The 23,558-nt window shown below is 55.5% G+C and overlaps 3 protein-coding genes across 6 annotated transcripts in view; all 3 read right to left on the bottom strand.

The window, feature by feature from the left end:
- The window catches only part of SLC43A2 (solute carrier family 43 member 2), a 28,584-nt gene extending 16,773 nt beyond the window's left edge, over positions 1 to 11,811 (bottom strand). The window contains exons 1-5 of one of the 2 annotated variants that reach the window (XM_015880870.2): positions 11,784 to 11,811; positions 10,080 to 10,277; positions 3,885 to 4,100; positions 2,917 to 2,972; positions 2,146 to 2,222 (exon numbers count right to left, since the gene is read on the bottom strand). In XM_015880870.2, the coding sequence (XP_015736356.1) occupies positions 2,146 to 2,222; positions 2,917 to 2,972; positions 3,885 to 3,994 (243 nt within the window). In that variant the 5' untranslated portion in view covers positions 3,995 to 4,100; positions 10,080 to 10,277; positions 11,784 to 11,811. The remainder of the gene's footprint in view (positions 1 to 2,145; positions 2,223 to 2,916; positions 2,973 to 3,884; positions 4,101 to 10,079; positions 10,278 to 11,783) is intronic. The other variant, XM_015880869.3, reaches the window with a different exon arrangement.
- Positions 11,812 to 13,724: 1,913 nt separating this feature from the next.
- On the bottom strand, positions 13,725 to 18,806 carry SCARF1 (scavenger receptor class F member 1). Of its 2 annotated transcripts, XM_015880817.3 has the most exons (11): positions 18,685 to 18,806; positions 17,951 to 18,012; positions 17,671 to 17,772; positions 17,058 to 17,583; positions 16,492 to 16,710; positions 16,284 to 16,412; positions 16,110 to 16,213; positions 15,877 to 15,988; positions 15,677 to 15,801; positions 15,440 to 15,577; positions 13,725 to 15,156 (listed from the first exon to the last, which is right to left on the bottom strand). In XM_015880817.3, the coding sequence occupies exons 1-11, from the start codon at positions 18,786 to 18,788 to the stop codon at positions 14,183 to 14,185; spliced, it is 2,595 nt and encodes an 864-aa protein (XP_015736303.2). In that variant the 5' UTR covers positions 18,789 to 18,806; the 3' UTR covers positions 13,725 to 14,182. The 2 variants fall into 2 exon arrangements, with proteins under 2 accessions (XP_015736303.2, XP_015736304.2); XM_015880818.3 differs by lacking the exons at positions 15,877 to 15,988; positions 16,110 to 16,213.
- A 742-nt stretch (positions 18,807 to 19,548) lies between these two features.
- RILP (Rab interacting lysosomal protein) lies at positions 19,549 to 23,491 on the bottom strand. Of its 2 annotated transcripts, XM_015880819.3 has the most exons (8): positions 23,221 to 23,491; positions 22,858 to 22,984; positions 22,548 to 22,669; positions 22,195 to 22,386; positions 21,961 to 22,115; positions 21,724 to 21,846; positions 20,384 to 20,467; positions 19,549 to 20,147 (listed from the first exon to the last, which is right to left on the bottom strand). In XM_015880819.3, the coding sequence occupies exons 1-8, from the start codon at positions 23,467 to 23,469 to the stop codon at positions 20,006 to 20,008; spliced, it is 1,194 nt and encodes a 397-aa protein (XP_015736305.2). In that variant the 5' UTR covers positions 23,470 to 23,491; the 3' UTR covers positions 19,549 to 20,005. The 2 variants fall into 2 exon arrangements, with proteins under 2 accessions (XP_015736305.2, XP_085378398.1); XM_085522272.1 differs by lacking the exon at positions 22,548 to 22,669.
- Between the last annotated feature and the right edge of the window lie 67 nt (positions 23,492 to 23,558).

Here is a 23,558-nt window from a genome sequence, read left to right as displayed (position 1 = left end):
CCTAAATGCTGCTAATATTTCTGAGCAGAGCAGATTCCCTACACAGAGCTGCCCCCCCCCCAGCTCTGACTACAGGGCGCTGTTTGTAGCAGAAATGAGAGCAAAGCAGCTGCAATTCTTTGAAAGGAAAACAGGGCAGAAAACAATCTATAAAAGGCTCTTTGTGGTAATTTATCACACATGTTTATTTCTTTGCATGGAATAGCTTCGGAGCAGAACCAGTGCCAGATTCCTGTGTTGCTGTCAGAGCCACCAATACGGATCTGTTTCCATTTCTAATCTCCGCATATATTGGTTAAGAGCAAGTCACGAGGCACCAAGCTCCCCTCTGCATTTTAACAGCAGGCACAGCCTGACCTTGTTCCTGCTTCTGGGAACACCACAGCTCCCCCTCCTCCCCGGCAGGCAGCCCGGCCCTGCAGCACACCATGTGCTGTCAGCAAACCCTGGGGTCTCAATGCTGAAAACACCTCTGACCCCAAGAGACACACATCATGGATTGCAGTTGCACACTGTAATCCTCAGCAACCCCATTTAGCCCCATCCCTCAATCCCTGCAGGAGCACAGAGGGTCGGATTCTCCATCATAAAGCAGGCATGGTCCACAGCACTCAGAAAAAGCACCCGACCATGACACACGTGGAACATCCTGGCTACACATGCCACTCTCACCACCCTGGGGTAGCATGGAACAGCACAGGTATGTTTCACACGTGTCCTGGAGCACTCCAGGTTGCTAGCAGGACGAAGTCACCTTGCTTTGAGTCATGCACACTGAGCAGCCGGTACCTGCACCAGCCAGCACAAGCTTGTTTGGCAGCAGGCATTGATGTGTGCTCGTTAGCAGCTCTACACAGCAACCTGATGTCCCCACCTCCCTCCCTCACCACACTCCATCCCTATCGGCCACAGCTGGAAGGAACCTGCAGGAGAGTCCCGTATCACCATGGTAGGCAGCTTGTGATATTAACCATGGTAGGCAGCTTGTGATATTAACCTGGATCACTTCTAGGAAGGTTCCACCTTCTCCCTGCAGATGTACTTCCTCAGAGCTGAGAAACTGGCTCATTAACGAGGGTGTTAATAAGTGGCTTTGCTTATTTCTGCTCCTGCTAAACAGCCACAGAACAGCACGTCCAGTCTCTGCCCTGCCCTCCCATCATCACCAGTGGCTCCAAAATAATCAGTGACCCATTCATGACCACCCAGAGAGACCAGAAGCACCAGTGGCAGCCATGCCACCAATGTGCTCCCCCTTCTCCTTTGCTTGTATTTGAAGCAGGATGACATTTGCCCCACAGATCTCTGGGAGCACAGCCAAGGCTTCCAGTGAAGAACATTACATGCGTCCAAGAGACTGACATCTGCACACAGTTTTGAAAGATTTCAATACAAAAGCATCAGCAGCATCACAGCGTACCCTGGGATCTGCAAACAGCCCCTGCCAGGTTTAGGTCTTGGCAGTTCAGCCGGCACTTAACCCACGTTAAATTAGAGGTAACCTTAACTAGAAGTTTAACTTTTAACAGAGAGCTCAAGGTAATGCAGGCAGTTGAAATCAGAAAGTTTGCGACCAGTGCTTTCCAGGCTGTTTTCTAGGAGATTTTTCTGCCCAGCCCTCCTCTTTCAGCCTCATTGACGTGGGTAATGAGATGGAAAATGAAGCAGCTACTTGGAGAATGATACTGCTCCCATCTCCAGGCAACACGAACCCCGAAACACAGAGCCCCAGCTGACAGCTGTTGACCGATGCTCCTAATACAACCCATGGGCTGAGCTGACTGACATGGCTGGGCAGACAGAGCCCGATTCACTCAGTGGGCTCAGCATTTCTAAGGAAACCTGGATGGGACTCTCACCCTTTTGTGCCAGAAAATCACCATTCTCCTGGGGAAGGAATGCTAAAAGCACTCACAAGGAGCGGCTTCAACCCCACTGCAAGAAGGGGGAGGGAAGAAAAGGGAAAAGAAACCTTGGAACAACCAGCTAACACTCAGTCTTTCAGGTAAAAGAGTGACCGACCCTTTGTACCAAACAAACACACACACTCATCAAGCTGCAGGCAAGAGACCCATGTTGCTCCATCCTGCTAGCCCAGCTCCCAGCCATGGTATGGAATAAATCAGGTATTAACTCTTTGCTTACCGTGAGTGATGTGAAGGTCATGCACATCCCACCAAAGCCGTTCAGAGCCAGCGCGATGAATATCAGCACAGATAGAGCTGCAATGACAAAGCCCAAGAGCCTTTACTGGGGTGAGGAGGGAAGGGAGACCACTGAGCCCCTATGGCTTTAATCCTGACACAAAACCCTCAAATGTGGGTCAGCACTCTGGGATGTGCCATGCTGCCCTGACCCAGCTCATCCCATTTCACAGCCATATGGAGAAGACTGGCTTGGGTATAATGGCCCCTTAGGATGGATGAATCTCTTTTCTGTGGTGAGCAGGCTTGCTGATATAGTTTGCCTGATTAGGTCTTAGAATAATAGAATGGTTGGGTTGGAAGGGACCTTACAGCCCACCCTGTTCCAAGCCCTGCCATGGGCTGGATGCTCCCCAACAGCTCAGGCTGCCCAGAGCCTCATCCACAGCCTTGGGCTCCTCCAGAGATGGGGCATCCACTGCTCTGGGCAGCAGTGCCAGGGCCTCATAGCCCCGAGTAAAGAATTTCCACCTAATATCTAACATAAATGTCCCCTCTTTTAGCATAAAACCTTTTCCCCTTGTACTACCACTACCAGACTGTGTAAAAAAGTTGCTCTCCCTCCTGTTCATGAGCTCATCGTATGAGGAGGATCCCAGGTCTGCACCTACAGCACATAATTCTGTGCACCCCAAAATGCAACCATGGCCCCAAAACCCACCCCGAGGCCTAATCCCAACCCCAAAACCTGCCCCATACAGCACTGACTCACAGTTGGGGTTGCTGGCACCATATGCGATCAGCACACAGGACACAGCAAAGCAGGCGCTGAAAGGGAACCAGAACCATAAGTCTCCTGCAGAAAGCTTGACATGGGCCAAATCACATCTCCTGCTCCCTCCTTAGCACCTTGTTGAGCAAGCTCTGTATAATTTGTGTAAGAGGGAGCTGGCGATTTGGAAAGAAAAACCTAAGGAAATACCCGAAGATTACAGAGAAGCCTTGCACAAGGGCTGAAGCAGCAACATTCCCTCCCACGACTGTGACACAGCTCTGTCTGGACCCAAAAGCACTGTTGGTTTTCCAGCACAGAGCTTTGCCAACCTTCCCCTTGAGGTGACCAAAGGCAGCAGCAGCCCTGGCCCTGCAACTCAGCTCCTCTCAGGTAGCTCTGAGTCAGATGTACTCCATTTTCCCCACCCTACCTGCTTTCTGGTTCTGAAAACCCAGCAGTGCTGGGGTCTAAGTCACTGTTACCCCCACGTGCTATTACAAAGCCTGCAGATGAGCTTGTTTTCCAAGACAGAAAGCAACACAGACAGGGTGACAAAAGAAAAAGGGATCTAGGGAAGGCAGGCAGGACGTGCCTATCCTGGAGTTAAGTCTCCAGCTTGTAAGCTGTGATGTAACATGTTGGGTTTGTGCCTCTCAGGACATAGCTCCCAGCCCAAGGAATGAACTACCCGCTGTGACTCACAAGTGACTCCTCTCTTCCCCCAGGCTCCATCTGTCCAGGGAGCTGAAGCTCGGACACCAAGTCCCAAACCCTTCCCTTATGGAACAGCTCATCATGCAGCCCCAAACCATCCCTATACTGCTTCAGTGCAAGGCCAGCAGCTCTCCCACCAATCCCCTCTATGGTTCTTGAGGTTGCAGGGTCACGCCAACAGGCACAGCACCCATTAACCACAGACAACATGTGAATTCACCCCCAGCCCACCCTGTGCCCAGGACACCAACCTGCCGAGCAGCCGCAGCTTGCGAGGGCCGTACTTATCCATGACAATGCCCAAGGGCAGAGTGATGGCACTGAGCAGGAAGGAGCCAACGGTGAAGGCCAGGTTCAGCATCTCATCCTGTGCATTGCACGAGGGCCATTTGTGCTCTGTTGAGGTGCTGTTCTCAGGCTCAGGGCTGTCAGTGAAGTTTCCTGCACGGGATGATAGAGGAGCATCGCTGCAGTGTGTTGGGATAGGGAGATAGAGATAAACCCTGTAATACACTGAGTGTATGGGGATACTCAATTTTGATTATAATCAGTAAGAAATGGAAGAAGGAGAGAAAAAGAGCAGGTCAAGGGGAAGCCAATGAGCTCACCAGGAATAAATCTCCCACCAAGAAGCAGCAGGGCAACAACCTAAGGACAGGGCAAAACCACCTAAGGATAGAGCTTTGTTACCTATAAAATGAGGCCCCTCCAATCACAGGGCACTGCCTCAGTCAGATGAGAAGGGACAAACACAAAAATAAAGCCCTCCCTGAGCAGTGTGTCATCACTGATTTCTTCTTGAGCTAAACTGGGAGCTTCCATGGCAGCCAAATCAGCTATTTCAGACCCTGACACTGAGCTGATGGGAGCTGGTACAGCTCGAAGGACGAGCCTCCTGGCCTTGCCATGCAGGGGACATGGTGGCACAGCCACCCGGATAGGACGAGCACTGCTCCAACAGGCAGACAGCTCACAGTCTCTAATGAACTGATGAACCCGCAGCTCCTGCCCCATCATTAGCATTTTCTCTTCTTTCTGAGAAGGTTTAGGCCACACAGATCAGTTACACCTCTGGCTTTCTGGTCGTGCCTTCACATGAGGAGCTGCGCATGCAGACTCCCACGCTGCACAGAGCTCCTGTTGTGTAACAGGCACAGAAATAGGCCGGGGTGGGGGGAAGAAATAGGGAAAAGAGAGAAGTTCCCTTTCCCCTGCAGCAGCAGCAGTTTCAGTGCCTCTTGTCACAAGTCCATCCCAAGAATGCTTACATCCCCTACAGCAAACGTGTGCCTTTAGACTTTCATCAACCCAGAGCACTCGTGCACTCCACCCCTCCTTCCCCCTGCGCTTATCTGACGTTTCTGTAACCTTTGCTGGGATGACAAAGCACTTGCCTTCTTTTTTTTTCTCCCATATACTGCTGCAGCAAACCAGTGACAGAAAGCACTCCTCCATATTTAATAATTGATCTGACAAAGTTCAATACTCAAGGAAGATTAAGAGAGGAGACACCTACATGAGTGAAGCAAAGCCAGATATTCCCAACCAGCTGCAGTTAATTAGCAGGAATCTCTCACATCCCAGTGCCTAAATGCTTTCTGCTCAGTGTGCTCAGCATCCCCTCATGCCACCCCATGTCCCCATGGATCACACCACTCCATCTGCCCAGCCCTGGAACCACAGCATTGACTGGTTTCACCCTGCTTCTCCCAGCTGCCATTTGCACCCTGCTTGCCCAAACAACCCTCCCGGCTCTGTGTCAATGGCAAACAAACCACCCTGCAGGCGTCACAGCCTTGCAGGCTGATGTCAAACCTTCCCCTGCCCCCTCCCAGCCCTCTGCAAGGCATTCCCATTCATTTTGCTGCAATATGGTGATCTCAACCTGTTTGTGATAAGCAGTCACTGTTCCTTCCCTTTGCCATTTGCTCCTGATGGATAATTAATCCATTCTTCTCTTGCTCTTCTAGCTATGGATATGCAAAGTGACAAATGAGGCCCCTAAATCCTTTCATCAGCCCCACTCTGGGCTCAGGACCCTGAGCACCACTCACTGCCTGGCAATATCCCTGTGGGCCAGGGGCTTCACCCACAGCATCCCATTCTCTCAAGCTCTCTGCAAGTTCATAACAAGCAGAAGTGGGCAAGAGGCTGAACTCAGACAAACAAGGAAGGGGGGAGGGGGGAGAGAAGGGAAGAGTGACAAAACTGCAGCGATTTCCCTGTGTCAGCACTCTGCAGAGTCTGGAAGGAGGGTGGAGAGACGCAAGCAGTGCAGTGACCTTACAGCAGCATGTGTCACCAACCCTCAAACCTAAAGGGACCTCAGAGCAGAAACGCTCAGAGCTGGAGCAAATGCACTAATGTTAACATATCGATGGACACAATCACAACGTGACCCCAAGGAACAGCAAGGGACAGAGGCAGTGCTGCAGCAGGATGGAACAGGGCACCCAGCACCTTGTTTACAGCAGCTCACTGCCAGCTCCAAGGAGGGGCCGGGCGATGTGGAAATACAAATTGTTTGTGAAAACAGCAGCAGCCCCTGAGCAACAAGAGAAGATCCAACGAGGCGTAATAGAAATGACTCAAGCAGCCCTTGGCACCTTCTCGTCCTCTTGGAGCTGACACCGTAAATAGGGCATTTTTGGAGGGGCGTGCATGAAAGCCCACCTGTGTGCCATGCAAACTGACACTGAGCACAGCAGCACAGAGGCTCAGGCCATGCATGGTCACTGCTTTCTGACCAGCGAACAAGACGCTGCGAGCCTTTATCAGCAATTACAAGAACAAAGTGCCTGCTTTTACAGCCCCCCCCCCTGCAAGCAGCAGGACTTCAGCTGCCCAATTAGTAGTTGGAGTTGCTATTTAAAGCGTGGCAGAGCTTAGGTGAGAGGAAGGCTGCCTTGGTAATCATTTATGTCAAGCTCATCGCTGGGATTTGTTCAGGCTGCAACATTTAAAGCCATCCTTCCTCCCAAATTAAGAGCTGTCGGTTCCAGGAGAGGGTCAATTATTAACCGCTCTTTGCCGACCTCTCTGAGCCTGTAGGAATGAGCCTGGCTGTTCCAGGGGCTGCTGCCATCTCACAGCAGCACCAAGGATCCCTTTCATCTCATAGCTTAGATCAGAGAGCGAGGCAGCACCAGCCAACTCAGTAACAACCAGAGCATGCAGCCCACGGGGCCTCACCTTCCTCTTTCTTGACAAAGAGCAAAAAAACCCTCCAAAAAAAAACCCCAACAAGAAAGGGGAAAAGAAAAACAAACCAACAGGAGCAAAGTCTGAGAGCACTGGTTAAAAAAAGTCAAAGCAAAAAAGCATGTGCAAACAGCCGATCTGCTGCCTGCCCACATAAGAACATGTTTTCTCTTTTTTAGGATGGTGTCATAGTTCTGGGAACTGGGAGGAGATGTTCTTGCTTTACACCGCTGCAAACACCATTGAGTTGGGTTTCCCTCTGATTTCACCTCCAGGACCTCTCCAGGCACCTACTGAACTCCCAACCTCACACAGTGCTGGGTTATTTAACCCCCATCTGCTCCCTGGCCGTGGCCTCACTGCACAGCAGTTCTCACCCCACGCTGACACAGGCAGCAGCTGCAGCTCAGCACGGCGTGTTTCCTGTAGAGCTCAAACATCTACCACGCTCACGCTTTTCCTGTTTACAGGGTCGCACACGCAGCCTTTCCACAAGCACTCATCACATCTCACCAGCTTGAATGGGACAAACACAGCTGTATGAAACTCTTTTTCCTGCCCATAGGAACTGTGGGTGTCCCATCTCTGGAGGTGCACAAGACCAGGCTGGATGAAACCTGGGCAGCCTGAGCTTGGGAGGGAGCCCAGCCTACAGCAGAAGGAATTAAGCTCAATGATCTTTGATGTCCCTTCCAACCCAACCATCCCATGGTTCTATGATTCAGGCCACATCTTCCACTTCAGATCCCAAGCTCCTACCACAGACCCTGCGGCTACAGCTCAAAGCCAAGAGCTAAGCTCAGCACCCTCTGCCCTTGCCTGCGTTAAGATGTGTTGTTGACCTGTGATGAGTGAATTAGCTTATCTCTTGTCTCTTTGGCTTTCCACAGCCCCGTTTTAGAGGTCCCCTTCCAACTGGCTCCTTATCACTGCTCTTTGTGAACAAGTTATCAAGTTCAGTCTTCTTTTTAACGTGCTCCAGAGATGCCTAAGACTTGAGCCTCCCAGTCCACATCCCGGCACTGCAAGTCCCTGAACGGATCAAGTTCCCAACAGCTGATAAAGCCCAAATCCCGATAAAGAGAGCAGAATCAGCATTTGCTTCAGCTGGTTAAAGGCCAAGTAGTAGTGTAGTAAAATGCAAATGGGAACAAAGTGCCACCACCAGACTCCTTGTCAGCAAATTTCAAGCATACCTTTCAATGTGGTCAGATCTGCCGGCCGGAACGGGTAGAGCCCTCCACTCAAACCCTATTGCACAACTGCTTTAAAAATAGTTGCTACTTCAGTGTTAGCTTTGTGGATGTCCACCTCCACTCTCACACAACAGAACGGACATGCTGTGTTTGTGGGCTGGATGAACATAGCCTAGAACTGGAAGCTGAGGGCAGGTGGAGAAAGGGGAATCTCAATGGGGAGGCCATGGGACCTTCATGAACAGCAGCCCCTTCCTGGGCAGCTGCTGCTACCTGCAGAGAGGAGACTGCAGGAAGGACAAGGTCTGGTTTTCTCCTTTGCTGGAAGATACCACAAAGCTCAGAGCTTTTGCTGACAAACACAAAGCTCTGCCAAGAACCTTTGGCTCATTAGGAAAAGTCTTTTCCCCCCTCTGTTTTGCAACACATGCACACAGCAGCATTAGGAACAACAAGTGCCCAAAGGCTACTAGTTACAATTTCTTTCTTTCCACCAATCTGCCAGCCAAGGGCTGCACGAGTCATTGGGTTATGCTGAGAAAGGAAACGTCTCCAGCCGCCCTAAACCCAGCAGGGGTCAAACTCAGCTGTGTGCCAAGAGCCCTGCAACCGCTTAGGGCTGCATCAAGGGTGTGTGTCCCCAGTGCTGCGAGCTCTGGCTCCTCTCTACCTAATCCCTGAGATTAGGGCAGCGGGGACAAAGACAAATAAAGGAAAAATGAGTAAGCAAGGGTAAGCTGGCAGAACTGGTCCTCCATGCCTATTGCCTCGGAGGACATTTGAGGACGCAAGTATTTAGGGACAATGGAAAAGCCTGAATACCCGAATTCCTCCTAAGGAGCAAGCTGTCCCACCCCAGGGCACAGTCTGGCACCTGGGAGAAGCCATTGCCCCCAGGGCACAATTCCAGCCCAACATGTGTGCACACAGACAGACCACAGCCTGCAATCAGCGGGGAGAGACCAAGGCAAACCTCAGTGATGTGGGAGAAGTGGGCAAACTGAATGCAACCAAAGCAAAGCATGGCTCCCATCTCCAGGCACAGAGCAGAAAGCAACTGTCAGCATTTGCTTATCAGCTCTTCTGTGCTTTGTCTTGGTGGCACATAACCTCTACCTGGGTCTAATGGGATCTTTCACACAGGTCTGTGGCAGTCACTGAGGCTTAGTGGAAACACAGAGGCCTGGGACAGCAGGTTCTCCCTTGTGTGCTATGGAGATGTAAAGGCATCACCATGAGCACAGCTGGCAGGAAGGCAAACAGACCCTGAGCTACAACCAGCGCTGTTTGTGCTGGTCAGGTGCGGCTCCCCAGGCTCTGCAACCGCAGACACACAATGAAACAACCCTCACAAGCAGCTGGTGAACAGGAAACACTGTGAGCAAGGGGAGAAACTAAGTATCAGCCCACCTACCCTCAGCCATTTGTGGCTTGGAGTTCTCAGCCATTACCTACTATGGACTCTGGGTCCACACACTTGTTTTCCAGCTCCTTCCTTTTGCTGCTTCCTCCTCCATCCCATGCAGCCAGCTCCTGGCACAGCCTCCTCATCCCATCCACTATCACTTATGTCTGGATGCAGCCCCTGCCTCCCCTTTGCTCTTCCATTCCCTTCTCAGCACACACAGACCCTCCTTAATAGCCATCATCCTCCAGAACCCCTCAATGTTCCATTGGCCTTTCTCTGTAGAGGTCAACCAGGTGTCCATGCAGATGGAGAACCCGTGGCCAAGTGGAAGAGATTTTCCAGAAAAGCACTTTTTCCATTCACACCGCAAAGCAGCAGCAAACAGCCGCATGGCACCACCACAACGATGCCAACCAGTTTGGAGAGGAGCACACATCCTATATCTCTCCATCCCAAAACCGACCAAGGGCTCAAACCTCTAAACAACCCTCAGCACTCTAAAGCAGGGAACAGCACAAGCAAACCCCAGCAGCCATTTCTTATGGAATAATTAAGGTTGGAAAGATCTGGCTCAGCCACCAACCCAAGCACACCCCACTCAACTAAGCCCCTCAAGCACCAGCTCCTCACAGCACCCTTACCTGATTCATGGCACAGGTAGGAATAAAACCCTTCTGCCTTCAGCATGATGAGCAGGGACCCCCAGCCCAGCAGGACAGCTGAGAAGAGCAGATTCTCAATGATGGCTGTGAATGCCATCCACCAGCGCCGGCGGTGAGCGGTAGCAAGTGTGGGTGCCATGGCTGCGTAAGAAGTGCAGCCTCGTCCCGAGCCTCAACCTGTAGGGAGCAGAGCAATGATGGTGAGCTGACAAACAGAGCATACACTGTCTTAAGGAAATCTCTCCACTGAAAAGCAAGGAATGAACAAAAAGCATTTGGGTATAAAGAGCAAAACTGCAGGTAGTGACGTGTTGGGTGACCAGGAAGGCAGATGGAGCATGGGTGCCCTTGAAGCAGCCCCTCAGTGTGCCAGAGCCACGTTGCAGAGCTCCATTCCACCTCCTGAGCAACAGGTATTAAAGCACAGCACAAGCATATTGCATCCACTTATAGGGCAGTTAGGAACTGTGTGCCAGAGTGAGGGCTGCAGCTGTACAGCAGCTCTGCTTTGGGTCAGGAGCACAGCTCAGTGCTGGGAGGTGGCTGTGAGCATGGCTCCTACATGTGTTTACAGCACAGAGGGATGGGCAAGGAGCCCTTGTTGCTAATCAGCACAGCGGGATGCATCCTGCCCCATGGGAGCTGTGCAGATGGCTGGGCACACTGGGTCAGGACAGTGGCACGTGCTGTTCCATCTCAGCACATTGGCATCCCCAGGCTGCCCCGCAGATGCTGGGGATTAACAGCTCCGGCCCCACCTGTCCCAGTCCCTGCAGCCAAGAGCAGATGGGGGAGCAGCTCTGAGTAACCACGGGAACTGCAGAGAGCCCCAAGAAGCTGAGCACTGAGATCATACAGCAAGTGGCCATTTTAGACAAGCTGTGTTTTTTTTCTCCCCCAGCTCAGAGCATGCCCTGATAAGGCACTATGGGGAAATCAGCGAGCTGCACATTGCAGCTCAGAATGGTTTCCCAAGGCTTTCCACGGGGCTGAGGCCCCAGCATAAGGCAGCAGGAGAACAAGGCCACCCTGCAGAGCCCCCCAGCAGCAGCTCCCCCCACACACACCCACCCCCCAGCGCGCAGGCCCACAACGTGCTTCCTCCACGCCTCCTCTTCCTCATCCTCACCCCATGCGGCCGCTCATCCACCACCCCCCAGTCCATCATACACACAACCCTCTCTACAACCTCCCCACTCCCCATTTCCCCACCAACCCTCTCCTCTCTCCTCCGGCACACGCTGCCCCCACAGCACAAACCCCATACATCCCTTTCCCAATGCATCCACCCCACAGAACGCCACTCCCCCCACCAATCCCCCATCACCCCCCTTCCCTATATCGAAGAGCACCTCACCCTGCCCTCCCCACCCCCAAACCCCATCGCATCACACCCCTCTGCCCCCAACCCCATTGCACAGCGATTCTCTCCCCTATGCAACCCCCCCCTAGAACACTCCCACCGTGCAACCCCTCCTATAGGACGCGCTCTCCTTAAGCCCCCTCCGCGCATCCCCTCCTTATCTCACCCCCAAGAGAAAAAAAAATAAAGAAATAAACGAAAAATAAAAAAACGGGAAGAATAAAAAAGGGAAACGCAAATAACAAAACCAAAAGGAAGCAAGGAATAGACATAAAGGGTAAAATAAACGACTCCCCCCCTCCCCATCGTACCCCTCTTACCCCCAGCCCCGCTCCCACCGCTGTGCGCGCCGCCGCGGTCCCACCCGGTGTTTTTTATCCGCCCTCCGGAGCAAACAGCCTCAGTCCTTCATTGGCTGCCTCCACCACCAATAGCAGAACCCTCCGCCGCCACCGGGACACGTGCCGGGCCGTGCACCCCCGGTACCGCCCCCCCTTGTTCATCCCGAACCTCCCCCGGTACCGACCAGGGCTCCAAAACAGCCCCACGGGATCCCCATGAGGAATAAAGCCGGGAGTGAACATCCAGAATGAATGGAGGAAGGAAAAGCCGCCCTTTGTGGTTCCTTAGAATGAATGGGGGGAGGAAAATGAACCCCTTGTGGACCCCCGAAGTGAATGGAGGGAGGAAAATGGACCCTCTGTGGGCTCCCAAAGTGACCAGGGAAAGAAAAACCGACCCTTTGTGGACCCTCAAAGTGAATAGAGGAAGGAAAATGCACCCTTAGAATGAATGGGATCAAACCATCCCCACCCCAAAGGGATCAGTGCTCCCCATAGTGGGCACTGTGGGGCTCAGTGCTGGATCCCAGCAGCCCCATAGCCTGAGCACTGCCTGCACTAATGGCGACATCTTCCCAGCTTCTATTACCTTTCAATGGCCCCGCTGTCATCCAAGATCCCGTCCCCACCACGGGGGGATTTCTGTCATCCAAACGGAGCTCATGGCATGAAAACACCTATGGATTTGCTCAGCAAAAGCTGAAGGTCTGGATGGACAGACACCAAAGGACAGATGGATGCAGGGGGGTCCAGACAGACAGATGTGCACCCATTGGTGTCAATGGGGCTGCCAGTGGGGGTGCAAAATGAAGCTCCCTGCAGGGGAAATAAGGATTGTAACTGCGGGGCGGTGGCTTCAGGCCAGAGCAAATAGAGAGAAAAGGCACAAAGCAAATAAAAAGAGCCAGCGGGGCTGGTGGAAGGGGTGACGGTGTTGGTGTGAGGCCATGGGAGCTCGGAAACATGAGAGGTGTTGGGAGGGTGAAGGGACACAGAGCTGTGCTGGGAGGGAGAAAGGCAAGACTTGGCTGTGCTGCTCTGGAAGGAAAAGAGGAGCTCTGGGGTGATCTGCTGCCCTCTATAAATACACCAGGGAATGAGCAAACAGCAGGGAGGGAAGGAAAGAAGCGCTGGCACAGAGACGTGGTGACACAGAGTGATTAGGGCTGGAAGGGGGATGTGGCAACCTGGTTGTCCCACACCTCCACATCCAGGGTTAAAGCCTTTGTGGGGCATTGGGGCCGTGCTGCAGCCAAAATCTGCTTGTCTTCCTCATGCCATCACTGTGGGGTGAAAGCACTTCAGCTTTGGGCACATCAGTGTGCAAGCTTTGCAAGCAGCAGTGATTTCTCAGAGCAGGATGCTTCTTCCTGCACTGGGACGTGGCCAACCTGCTGCATGCAATGCTTAGAGTGCATCCCCAACACGGTGGTGACTTCAGGCTGAACGCATCCAATTGCTGCATGCAAATAAAGTCTTTCCTTGCCTTAAAATAGCTTCAAAACAAGGAGTGGCCTGAGCAGAGCTGAGGGCTGTGCGTCTTGTTTGCATCCCAGAATATCTGGTGCCACACACATGATGCTGGTGAGATCCTAAAGAGGAGGAGAGCTGGAAGCTGCTCCATGTGAGCCTATGGGGTTTGGGTGCCTCACACCACAGGCAGGCTCCCATGGGAAGCAAAAGGAGAAGAAACAGACCCTATTCTGCACAGCAGCTCCTTGCCCAGCTGCCCTGAACCCCAAAACCCAAATCAAAGTGTGCCCACCCAGCCCACCTTGCACTCCCCATCCCCGCTAATGAGAGCTGAGAACCAGAAGATGAAACAATAAAACAGAAGCCTAAAGGAGCTGACAGCTGCCCTGCTTGGGGGGGTTATTTCTAGCCACATCTTTGGTTTTGGGTACAGCTGGGAAACCAAACTCCTTTGGTAAGGTTTTATTTCCACGTTGCGCCGCTTGAAATAACATGAAGACGTGCACAAAACTTGTAGCACCTAAATACATCCAAACCCAGCTCCCGTGGGGGCTGTGGCTCCTCCAGCACCCGGCAGCACCCTCACCATCTCTCAGCATTGTGGTGATGCAGGATAAGGCCAGCAGCAGCACAGGGCACCCACAAAAAGGCATTTCCCACCCGGCTTTTGTGGAGGACATAGAATGGAGGAGGTGGAAAACAGCTCCAAAGCACCATGACCTGCTGGGGCTGCACACAGCTGGGTGCTGCATGAAGCCTGGCACCAAGGGAAGGGCGATAAGGGGAAGGCTCCATGTGTTCAGCTCACAGCTTGGACTGGGGAGGGGGATCTCAGCTTCCTCAGGCTGGGGTCAACCCAAAAGGTCTTGTGGGTCCCCCTGTGCCTCAGCCTCAGGTCTGGGGGCTCAGGTGGTCGTAGGGGTGGTTGGTGCATCCTCACTTCTGCTGACGTTCTCATATTTTGGCTCTTCCTCCTGGGCAGTCTGACCCTTCGTTTCCACACTTAAGGTCAGCTCAAGGCTTCTGCCCCTTTCTGCAGCACCCAGACCTTCACCAGCCCCATCCTGGCCCCCGGTGCTTTTAGTTGATTCTAATGGGAAGGACTGTCTCTTCCCAGGAGGATGTTGCTGTTTCTCAGGGCACAGCTCACCAGGAGCCCCCAGCACACTCTCCCTTTGCTTACAGCTGTTTGCTGAATCCCTGCGCTGTGCCAGGGCCCGGCGGGGTGGTTTTTGGATGCCCTCAATGCTCCTCCTCACCTTGGGCTCCTCCTTGGCAGCCCACCTGCCTTTCTGCAAGCTCCCCAGCCGCTTCAGCACGGCCTGCACCGGACCCTCAACACCCCCCTCAGCTTTGGGGTCCTGCCCAGCCGTCCCCACTGTCATGTAGATGGTGGTGACGTTGGGTTCCTTCCTCTTCCCATCCCAGCTGCCCCTTTTTGCAGCCGCTTCCAGGGCTTCCACCCTTTGGGCCACATGTCTGGTGCTGGTGACCATCCGTCGGCGTCCCCCCGGCGTGGCCCGAGGTGATGGTCGGTGGCCTTCATCCCCTTTGCTGAGGGGATCGGGGCTCTCATAACCATCACTGCCTGCCTGCTCACTGGGGCTCTCAGTCCCCACATCTCCTGCTTGCAGGGACAGCTTGGATGGTCCCCACAGGCTTTTTGGTTTCCGACCAGGACTGGGGGTCTCCGCTGTGCTGAATTTTGTCCCCTCAGCAAAGGAGACAGAGGGTCGCTTGGCCTTGGCGATGCTGGAGGTGCGGGGAATGGTGAAGGGCTGGGAGACATCCTCAGAGCTGAAGGCGGTGGGGTCAGGGAGTGCCTCGCTGGGGGGGGACGTCCCAGCCTGCAGCTCAGCCCCTGCCAGCAGTGGGACCCCTGTGGGACAAGGGGTGGGTGTCAGCATCATGGTGGGGACACGTTAGGACTCAGGGATGGGGATCCCAGTGCCATAGTGTTGCCTCCAGAAGCGCGTTAAGAAATGGAGCTGCAGAGCACATCACATTGCATGAGGCCAAGTGTGGCCTTGGCTTGTCCTTGTGGACGGGGAAATGAGGTAATAAAAATAAGGCCCTGGGCCTAATGCGTGTCCTTGGGAAGAACAAGGGCTGCAGGGGAGCGGGACTGTGCAGCAGGGAGGGGATATGGAGCCATGTGTCACCTTCTCTGGGAGGGACGGAGTACTCGGGCCCCTCGTTGTCCGTGTCAAAGGAGGAGAAGGAGCTGTCTGAAGCCCACGCAGCTGATGGTGACTCGATGAAGCTGGGGTTGAAGGGGATTTCTGCATCGTGGTGGGAAACTGGGGAGGACACAAGTGGATGAAGTCCGGGGGCCATGTAAAGGGGCCGGGCAGGCTCCCTGCCACAAAACAGGGCTGGCAGCAGGTCTGCTTTCTCACCTGTGACTTTGGGAAGCTTGGAGCTGTTGAGGGCGAAGCAAGGCATCATAGCACTGATATTGGCCAGCACACCCTGCACGTGGTGCTTCATCCTGGCCACCACGTCGTCATCTGGCACAGCCGCCCTGTGTGGGGACATGGCATGAAGGTGAAAAGGGGATTAAAGGTTTAGCAGTGAATGGGAATACCTGCACTGATACCTGTCTCTGGCATCTGCAGGGCCAGCACCACAGCAGCAGCAGGCAACACAAAGCAGCAGCAGCAGGAGGGGGATGATGATGGCAGCAGCCAGAGCTGCGTGGTCCGCCACACCTGTGTGGGGAAGATGGGATCAATGTGCCCATGGATGGATCCACTGCAGCATCCCCACCACTGCTGAGGATGCTATGGACCCTCACTCAGAACTGAGGAGTGAATTTAGGGTTGCTCTTACTCCATATGCAGTCACCCTGCGCAGGGTGGCAGGTTCCTCGTGAGCACTGGCAGGGGGACGAACAGTTCACCCCAAAAAAGCCCTCTGGGCAGGTGTCGTTACAGCTGAAAGAGACAGAGAAGGAGGGGAAATGCCCCCAGGACCAGCAGCTCCCAGCCCTGTTCCCTATTTTACCTGGGTCCCCAGTAGCCGGCCTGGCAGAGGCAGTCACCCGACACAGGGTCACAGCTCCCCCATACACAGTCGGGGCACAGCAGCTGACATCCATCACCAAACGTCCCTGCGGGGCAGGAGCTGTTACAGCTGATGGGAGAAAGAGGTGTCACAAAGGGCCCCCTGCACCAGCACCAACAGCCACATCCTGCCCCTGCTGCTGGGTTACCTGGGTCCTGTCCAGCCAGGCTCACAACGTGGGCAGGAACCGGTCTCTGCATCACAGATATCCCCTTGCCTGCAGCGAGGGCAGGGCTGGAGGCAGCCTTGGCCGTGGAAGCCAGGCGTGCAGCGTTCCTTGCACAGGGTCCCGTTCCAGCCGGGCTGGCAGGCCAGGCAGAAGCCATCCACGGGTGAGCAGGGCTGGCTGTGCTTGCAGTTCCCACAGCTGCATGGACACAGGGAAAGTGAGTCCCCCCCCAAACACGTCTCCCCCCACAGCCGTATTCAGTAGCACTCTGGTTTATGTGAAGATTCTTGAGGTCATTTGAGGCTCTATAACGACCCCAGGGCAGAAGCCAAGCAGGGCTAAACACCGTATTATTGCACTAGGGCATGGCACCAGGATTTTAGGACGATGCCAGAGCTCTCCTCTAGCATTAGCAGGATGCTCCATAGGGGTAACACCACCCGTGGCTCTTAACCCCCACCTCCAGATGCATCTCCCTGCTCAGCCAAAGGGATGGATGCAACCACACCGCCCCCCATCCCCTGTCCCTGCTGTCACCAGCTCACCTGTACACACACTGGGACCCATATGTCCCTGCTGGGCAGGGGTCCTGGCAGCTCCTGCCCTGGAAACCAGGCTCACAGCTGCAATGCCCATTGAGAGGGTTGCAGGATCCGTGCACACAGTCACAGTTCCACTGACACGAAGACCCCCACAAACCAGCCTTGCATTTACAATTGCCCGTTTCCTGGGTGCAGGGTGACTGGTTGCAAGAGCACTTAAATCTGCACTTCCTTCCCCACCAGCCCGGCCTGCAATGGCAATGCCCGGTGAGAGGGTCGCAGTGCGAGGTGGCGAGGTTGCACTGGCACTGCCTCTTGCAGTCGGGTCCCCACCAGCCCGATTCACAGCGACAGGAGCCGGTTGTGGGGTCACAGCGGCCGTGGGGGCCGCAGGGGCAGCGGAATTGGCACAGCTCTCCCCATCGGTCGGGGTTACAGGAGCAGCGCCCGCTCTCAGCCTCGCAAATCCCACCGGGGTGACACGGGCAGCGCTGCTTGCAGTCGTGGCCCCAGTATTGAGCAGGGCAGGCTGCAGAGGGAAGGAGATAACAGTGAGGGGGTGATGGGGAAGCCCTCAGCATCCAGGGCAGGCTGCTGGGAGGGGTGAAGCACTCACGGGAGCTGCAATCTGCACCGAAGAAGCCAGGTTTGCAGCGGCACAGCCCAGGTCTCACGCACACTTCATCCGGCCCGCAGGCGTCCTCCCCTTCGCACAGAGCTGTGACGGCAGGGCTGGTATGTCACCCCACCACCCCCATCCATTCCCCCATCCCCAACAACGGCACAGAGAGCACCCAGGGCTCCCTGCAACACCGCAGGGTGGGCAGCACGGAGGAGCTGAATGCAGGGATGGGGATTTTAGGGGACAAAGCTTTCATGTGTTGCCCATCACTTACCGGCCGTGCACTCCCTCCCTTCCTGCTTCCAGCCGGGGCAGCACGCCAGGCTCCCAGCAGGGCTATAGGACAGAGAGGGGCACATCAGCCAGTGCCCAGGGCTGGGGACATCGCCTTCAGCTTCAGGGCTTTGAGTGAGAAGCTGAAGAGGAGTAGAGGAACGCTCCCCTCGGGCTTGGCCTCAAGCATAGGGAAGCCATGAGGCTGCGGGGGCTCGCTCAGGAAGGAAGCCAGCAAAATAGAAGGAAATTTAAGTCGTTGCTGAGCTTCAGGGCTGGGTTCTGGGGCAGCAGTGCTTAATATTGCCAGCACTGCAGCTACAGAGCCTGAATTGGTCCCCCCAGTGTTTTGGGAGAGCTTTGAGAGTACCTAAAAATGCTGATACAAATGTGTTGAGTCGATGGAGATCAATGGGAGAGGATATAGTGGTAAAGCAGCACAGCCATCAGCCCCAAACACCATTTAGGATTCGCTTTCATTTTGCATTTCTGACAGTGTTTATGGTGGTAGTGTTGCCAACACTCCTGCACTCCCCAATTGCCCCATGCTCCCCCTATTCTATGGGTAACAACCCATAGACAGAGAAAGGATTTGGGCGCCCAGTACCCCTGACATCACCATGCTCCCTGTACCCATATACCGCTGGGCTCCACCCACAGAAGGACTCATGAAGGATCCCACCCCACCCTACCTGAAGGCCCATGGACAGGCAGAGGGGATGCGGCGTCACCTACCTGCCCACCTTGCAGACATTCCTGCCGTTGGGGTCGAGCTCCTGTGCAGAGCCCTGCACCCACAGCCACAGCTGCAGGCAGAGCAGCAGGCGGGTGTTCGCCATCCCACCAGGGCTGCGTCTGTCCATCTGTCTGTCCGTCCGAGGGTTCCTCTCCTGCAGCTCAGCCTCTTCCTCCCGCCAGCCTTGGTTTCTTCCTGAGGAAACGCGGGAGGAGGCGTCCCAGCCCCACGCCAGGGATGCAGAGGGAAGGAGGAGGCAGGGAATGCCACGGCCTTGTCTGTTTCTGACCTTTGCTGCCAAGGGAATGCACGGCACAGGGCTCAACCCCCCCCCACAGGGAGCAGAGCCCACCAGGCATCGCCCCTTGGTCCACCCCAATGCCCCCTGAGGATGTTTGAGCCGATGTCCTTCATGTCCCCAAGGCATCCATCTCTCCTCTGCCATCCACCCCAGGGCACAGCCAACCCCTCTTCTCCTGCTGTCCTTGTCCAGGATAGAATTTGGTGACCCCCAGGAATGCAGTGTGCCCTGGGTTGGCCTAAAACCAGCCAGGCTCCAGGGCCTGCTGCCGCCGCTGGCTCCATCCCACTGCACGTCCCATAGGAGCTTTGTGTCAGCAGATGCACAGGAAACACCTTTTTCCTTCCTGAGCACAGTCAGCCGGGGTTTCCCCGTATGGGATTTAACTCATGCACCTCCATAGATGTGCCCCAGTGGCCCCAATTCCCATCACGGGTCATTGGGAGCACACAGAGCCTCTGTCCCCAGACTGGGCTATAACACAACCATGGCTGTGCTGGGGAACAGCCCCCAAAGCCCACTGAGCCACTTGCTGGGCTCCTACCAACACAAAGACAGAGCAGAGGTTGCAGTGGGCACCTTGTCAGAGAAACAAGAGCCCGGTTTATTTTTGACTCCAGTCCCAGAGCTGGGAAGCACCTGATCCATGTGGGTGGCTGCGGCCCCATAAACATGAAGATTGCTGATTTTTTTTCTCCAGTTTCCAGCAGCAGGAACAAATCCCAGCACAAAAACCAATTCACCCCACATCTGAAACGTGCTCCCAAAGGCCACCCAGCCCTCACCAGTGCGTGCTCAGCCCAACACGGGGAACGAAGGGCAGCACCCAGGCAGCCCTTTATCTTCACATTGCAGGGACGGAGAGATGCTGGGAAGGGGTGATGTGAAACACCCATGTGGGGCAAGATGGGGGAAGGTGCCTAGAGGTGCCGAGCTGCCCTGTGCCAGCTGAGCATCCCAGCCGTGCACCACGCTGTGCTGTGTGGCTCCCAGTGATGCCATGGTCAGATCCAACAGGGTCAGAGTGTCGCTGTGCCTTGGTCCGGTTTGTGCTCTCCCACCTGCTCCAGCTGTGTGTCCAGTGAGTCGATGATTTCCCAGGCTCCGGAGCAGCTGGGCCCGGGGGGGTCTTTGCTGCTGCCCTGATACCAAAGCCCAAAGCTGAGGAGAGAGCAGATAGGAGGCGTGGGGGAGAGGAGCCTTCCTGGGAAGCGGCTGCATCCCGTCCTCCCTCCATGTGCACAGCTCTATGGCAGCCCCAAGGAAAGGCACAGCCCCAGGATCCAAGCACGCCCACTCTGCAGCACTGTCCTGGGGTGGGCACTGAGCTCAGTGGGTATTGGGCACACAGATGAGCCCAAAATCTCCACCCCATCTGAGCGTGGGATGGAACTTACAAGCTCCTGATTTTGGATTCTGGAGGCTGAGCATCCACGCAGTCTGTGCCTCGAGCCGGGAGCCAGGAACCCTCCTCTTCCTCACTGCAGCACAAAGTGGGAACAAAACTCAGGCTGAATGCTGTGCTCCCCCATCCCTCACTGTCTGCTGCTTCCCAAAGCCACAGCCTCGCTCATGTCCCAGAACCAGCCACGTTCCCAGCCCACAGATTTCTTCTCAGAAAGCAGCTCCAAAGCCCAGCACTCTCCCAGCAGCTGCTTTGTCCCAGCCAGCTGCAGCAGCAGAAGCCACAGCCCACGCTGCAGTCTGCAGGCACCCAGCCCTGGCAACTGTGTCTGCTGCCATTGCCCTGTGGGGCTGCAAAGGGACATCCCCAGCTCTGCAGAGATGCCAGGGCTTGAGCTCAGCCCCAGGGGTGCCATTAACACCAGCTGCAGCCTGGGGTGATGTTGGGGACAGCCAAACCTGCAGAACAGCAGGATGGCACCCAAATGGGCAAGAGCCACTTGGGGCAGGCGGAAGGGGAGCAGTGTCTCAGACTTCTGGATGAACAAGGACACCAAGGAAACAAGGACTGCACAAGGAAAAAACAAGCTGTGCTGACTGGGGGAAACCCCTACTCTCCTGAAAATCTTGTTCTGCCTCTCCCACAGCTCTCATGAAGGGTTTGGGTAGGTGGGGAGGATCCATCTCTACCCCAACCAGCCTGGACCGGTAGGTCCCAGCCAGGAATATGGCTGAGCAAACCTGCCCTGCTGGCTCCAAGCAGCACCGACAGCAGAGCCAGGACCACTATGGGCTGGGATGTGGCATCAGCTCCAGCCACAGATTCACTCCAGGCTGCACAGACCCCCCCCTGCACCCCAATGCAAGCAGCAGGAGGTTGGAACGGCACAAAAGAGCTCAACCCTCTTGAGACCTTTATGAAAGCCTCTGCAAGGCAGTGAGATACAGCTCTGCTTCCCCTCCTGCTGCTGAGCAGATGTGGAACCAACACTGCCCAAAGACACCTTGCAGGGAACATCCCCAGTGCCAAATCTACAGCTCATGGACTACGTGCCCCACCACCTCACCTCCCCACTGTCATATTTATACAAGGAAGAACAGCACACATGGAGCAGGCGTGTGACATGTGACAGCCATGTGGAAGCATCAGCAAACAGCCCAGCCCCACAGCACTGTGCCAGGGCACCCAGCACAGGCATTGAACCTTTGCTCTCTGGCAGGAGGCAGGGACAAGGCCAGAGCCCAGGGCTGATCCCTCACAGGTGCCATAAGTGCATGGAAGCACCAAGGGCAGTGTGCAGGAGGCTCCACTGCTGCCCGCAGCTCCACTCACCTACTTGCTGACTCCTCTGCTGTCCCCAGCATCTTGGCTCTGATTTTTCTTCTCTGCTTTTTGATTGTTGACTTCATGGCATCCAGGAAGAAGCTGGGGATTCTCTCTTCATTCAGCAGCTCCCTGGAACAGACAGCACACGGGTTAGCTGAGAGCTTTGCAAGTAAATGCTGCCAAGGGTTGGTAGACCACGGGGTGTTAGAGGGATGGGAGGGAGGTGGCTCTTGGAGGGCTCACCGCTGGTAATAGCCCAACTCCTCCTGCACCAGGAACAGGTTGGTCTTCAGCTCGTTCCGCTCCTGCAGGATCTGCTGCAGCTCTTCCATGGAGAAGCAGCACTGAGCTGGGCTCCTGTCTGGTGGTTCCTCCACAGACAGAGGTGCTGCTCCTTCCTGGGGATGGGAGCATGAAGGATGAGGTGAGTGCAGCCCCCAGAACCATCCCCTGGCAGCCCCAGGTCTCCCATCTCACCTGGCTGGGCTGTGGCAGCGGTGCCTCGGGGACAGCCCTGCTCCTCCTGCTCATTTCCTTCTGTGTTTGCAGCACAGCAGCCTCCAGGTCTGACTTCTTCTCCAGTGCGCTCTTGAGCTGCGCCTGCACCACGGCCACTTTGTGCCGCAGCTCCTCGTTCATGGACATGAAGCGGTGCAGCTGCTCCTGCAGCTGGAAAGGACACGACAACCGGGAGTGAGGCACAGCAGCATCGCTTGGCCACCACCCAGGACATCAGCACCGTGTGGGAACAGCATCAGCCCCAGCGGGATCACGAGTAGCCACATCAGCCCCAGGGGAGGTGACATGAAAGCGAGTCCCCAGGCACTCACTGCCTCCGTGTCTCGGCTCTTGCAGACGATCTCGTGTGCTTGGGCACGAAGCTCATCCCTCTGCTTGTCCACCACCTCCTTCAGCCGCAGCATCACCTCTCGTTCCTTCCTCACTGTGCTGTCTGTGCCCAGCGTGGGGGAACGGGTGTGAGCGGCACCAGGGACCCAAAGACATCCTTGGGATGCCCATCCCCACCACCCTCCTGTCACCTCAACTCATGCCAAAGATATTCAGCCCCAAGCCCTATGGGAGTCCCCGTGGCTTGCAGAAGGCAGCACTGCCATGGGGACAGGAGCTCACCAGACCCACCTTCCTGGTGCTGGCTGCTCTTCGCCAGCTGCCCCAGGAGCTGCTGGTTCTGCTCCTCCAGCTGGGTCAGGCGGCCACGCAGGACTCGCTCCCGACGCTCTGCCTCCCACAGCCGCTGCTCCAGGTCCTGGGGGACAGGGAGAGCTGGGTCAGGCCTAAGGGTTGGCAACAGCTCGGTCTGAGCCACCCCAAGGAATAAGGGAAACTCAGCTCAAAGCCAACCCCAGGGGACAGCACCACAAAGATAAAGGAGGAAGGGCCATGCAGACACTTCGGGGTCAGCACCTCCCCTAAGGGATAAGGCTGAGCACCACCGGGGACAGCTCCCGACCCCCATAATGCTCCCACCATCGCCCCGCTCACCTCCGCATCCCGCTGCTCGGTCAGCGGTTCCTCACTCTCGGTTCCCACCGGTGCCACCAACGCTTCCAGCAGCTCCAACAACCGAACGACCGGCGGCACCAACCCGGCCACGGCGTCAGGTCCAAAGCGGCCCGAGAGACGTCGCAGCTCGGCGCCCAACGCCTCAGCCATGCGGTAAATGTGCGGCGGGGCCAGGCGGCCCGGAGGGGTTCGCCACAGCGGTTCCGTGCCCCGTGTTGGCTCCGCCATCGGCCCCGCCGCCACCGGACGTGGCTCCGTGAATGCTCCGCCCCATCCAGCCCCGTCCGGAGACAGTCACCGCCCCCACCAACCTCCTC

Source organism: Coturnix japonica, chromosome 22 (genome assembly GCF_054131305.1).
Source record: "Coturnix japonica strain WE chromosome 22, WE-NBRP24, whole genome shotgun sequence".
NCBI classification, from domain to species: Eukaryota; Metazoa; Chordata; class Aves; order Galliformes; family Phasianidae; genus Coturnix; species Coturnix japonica.
This window is presented reverse-complemented; position numbering and strand designations above follow the sequence as displayed.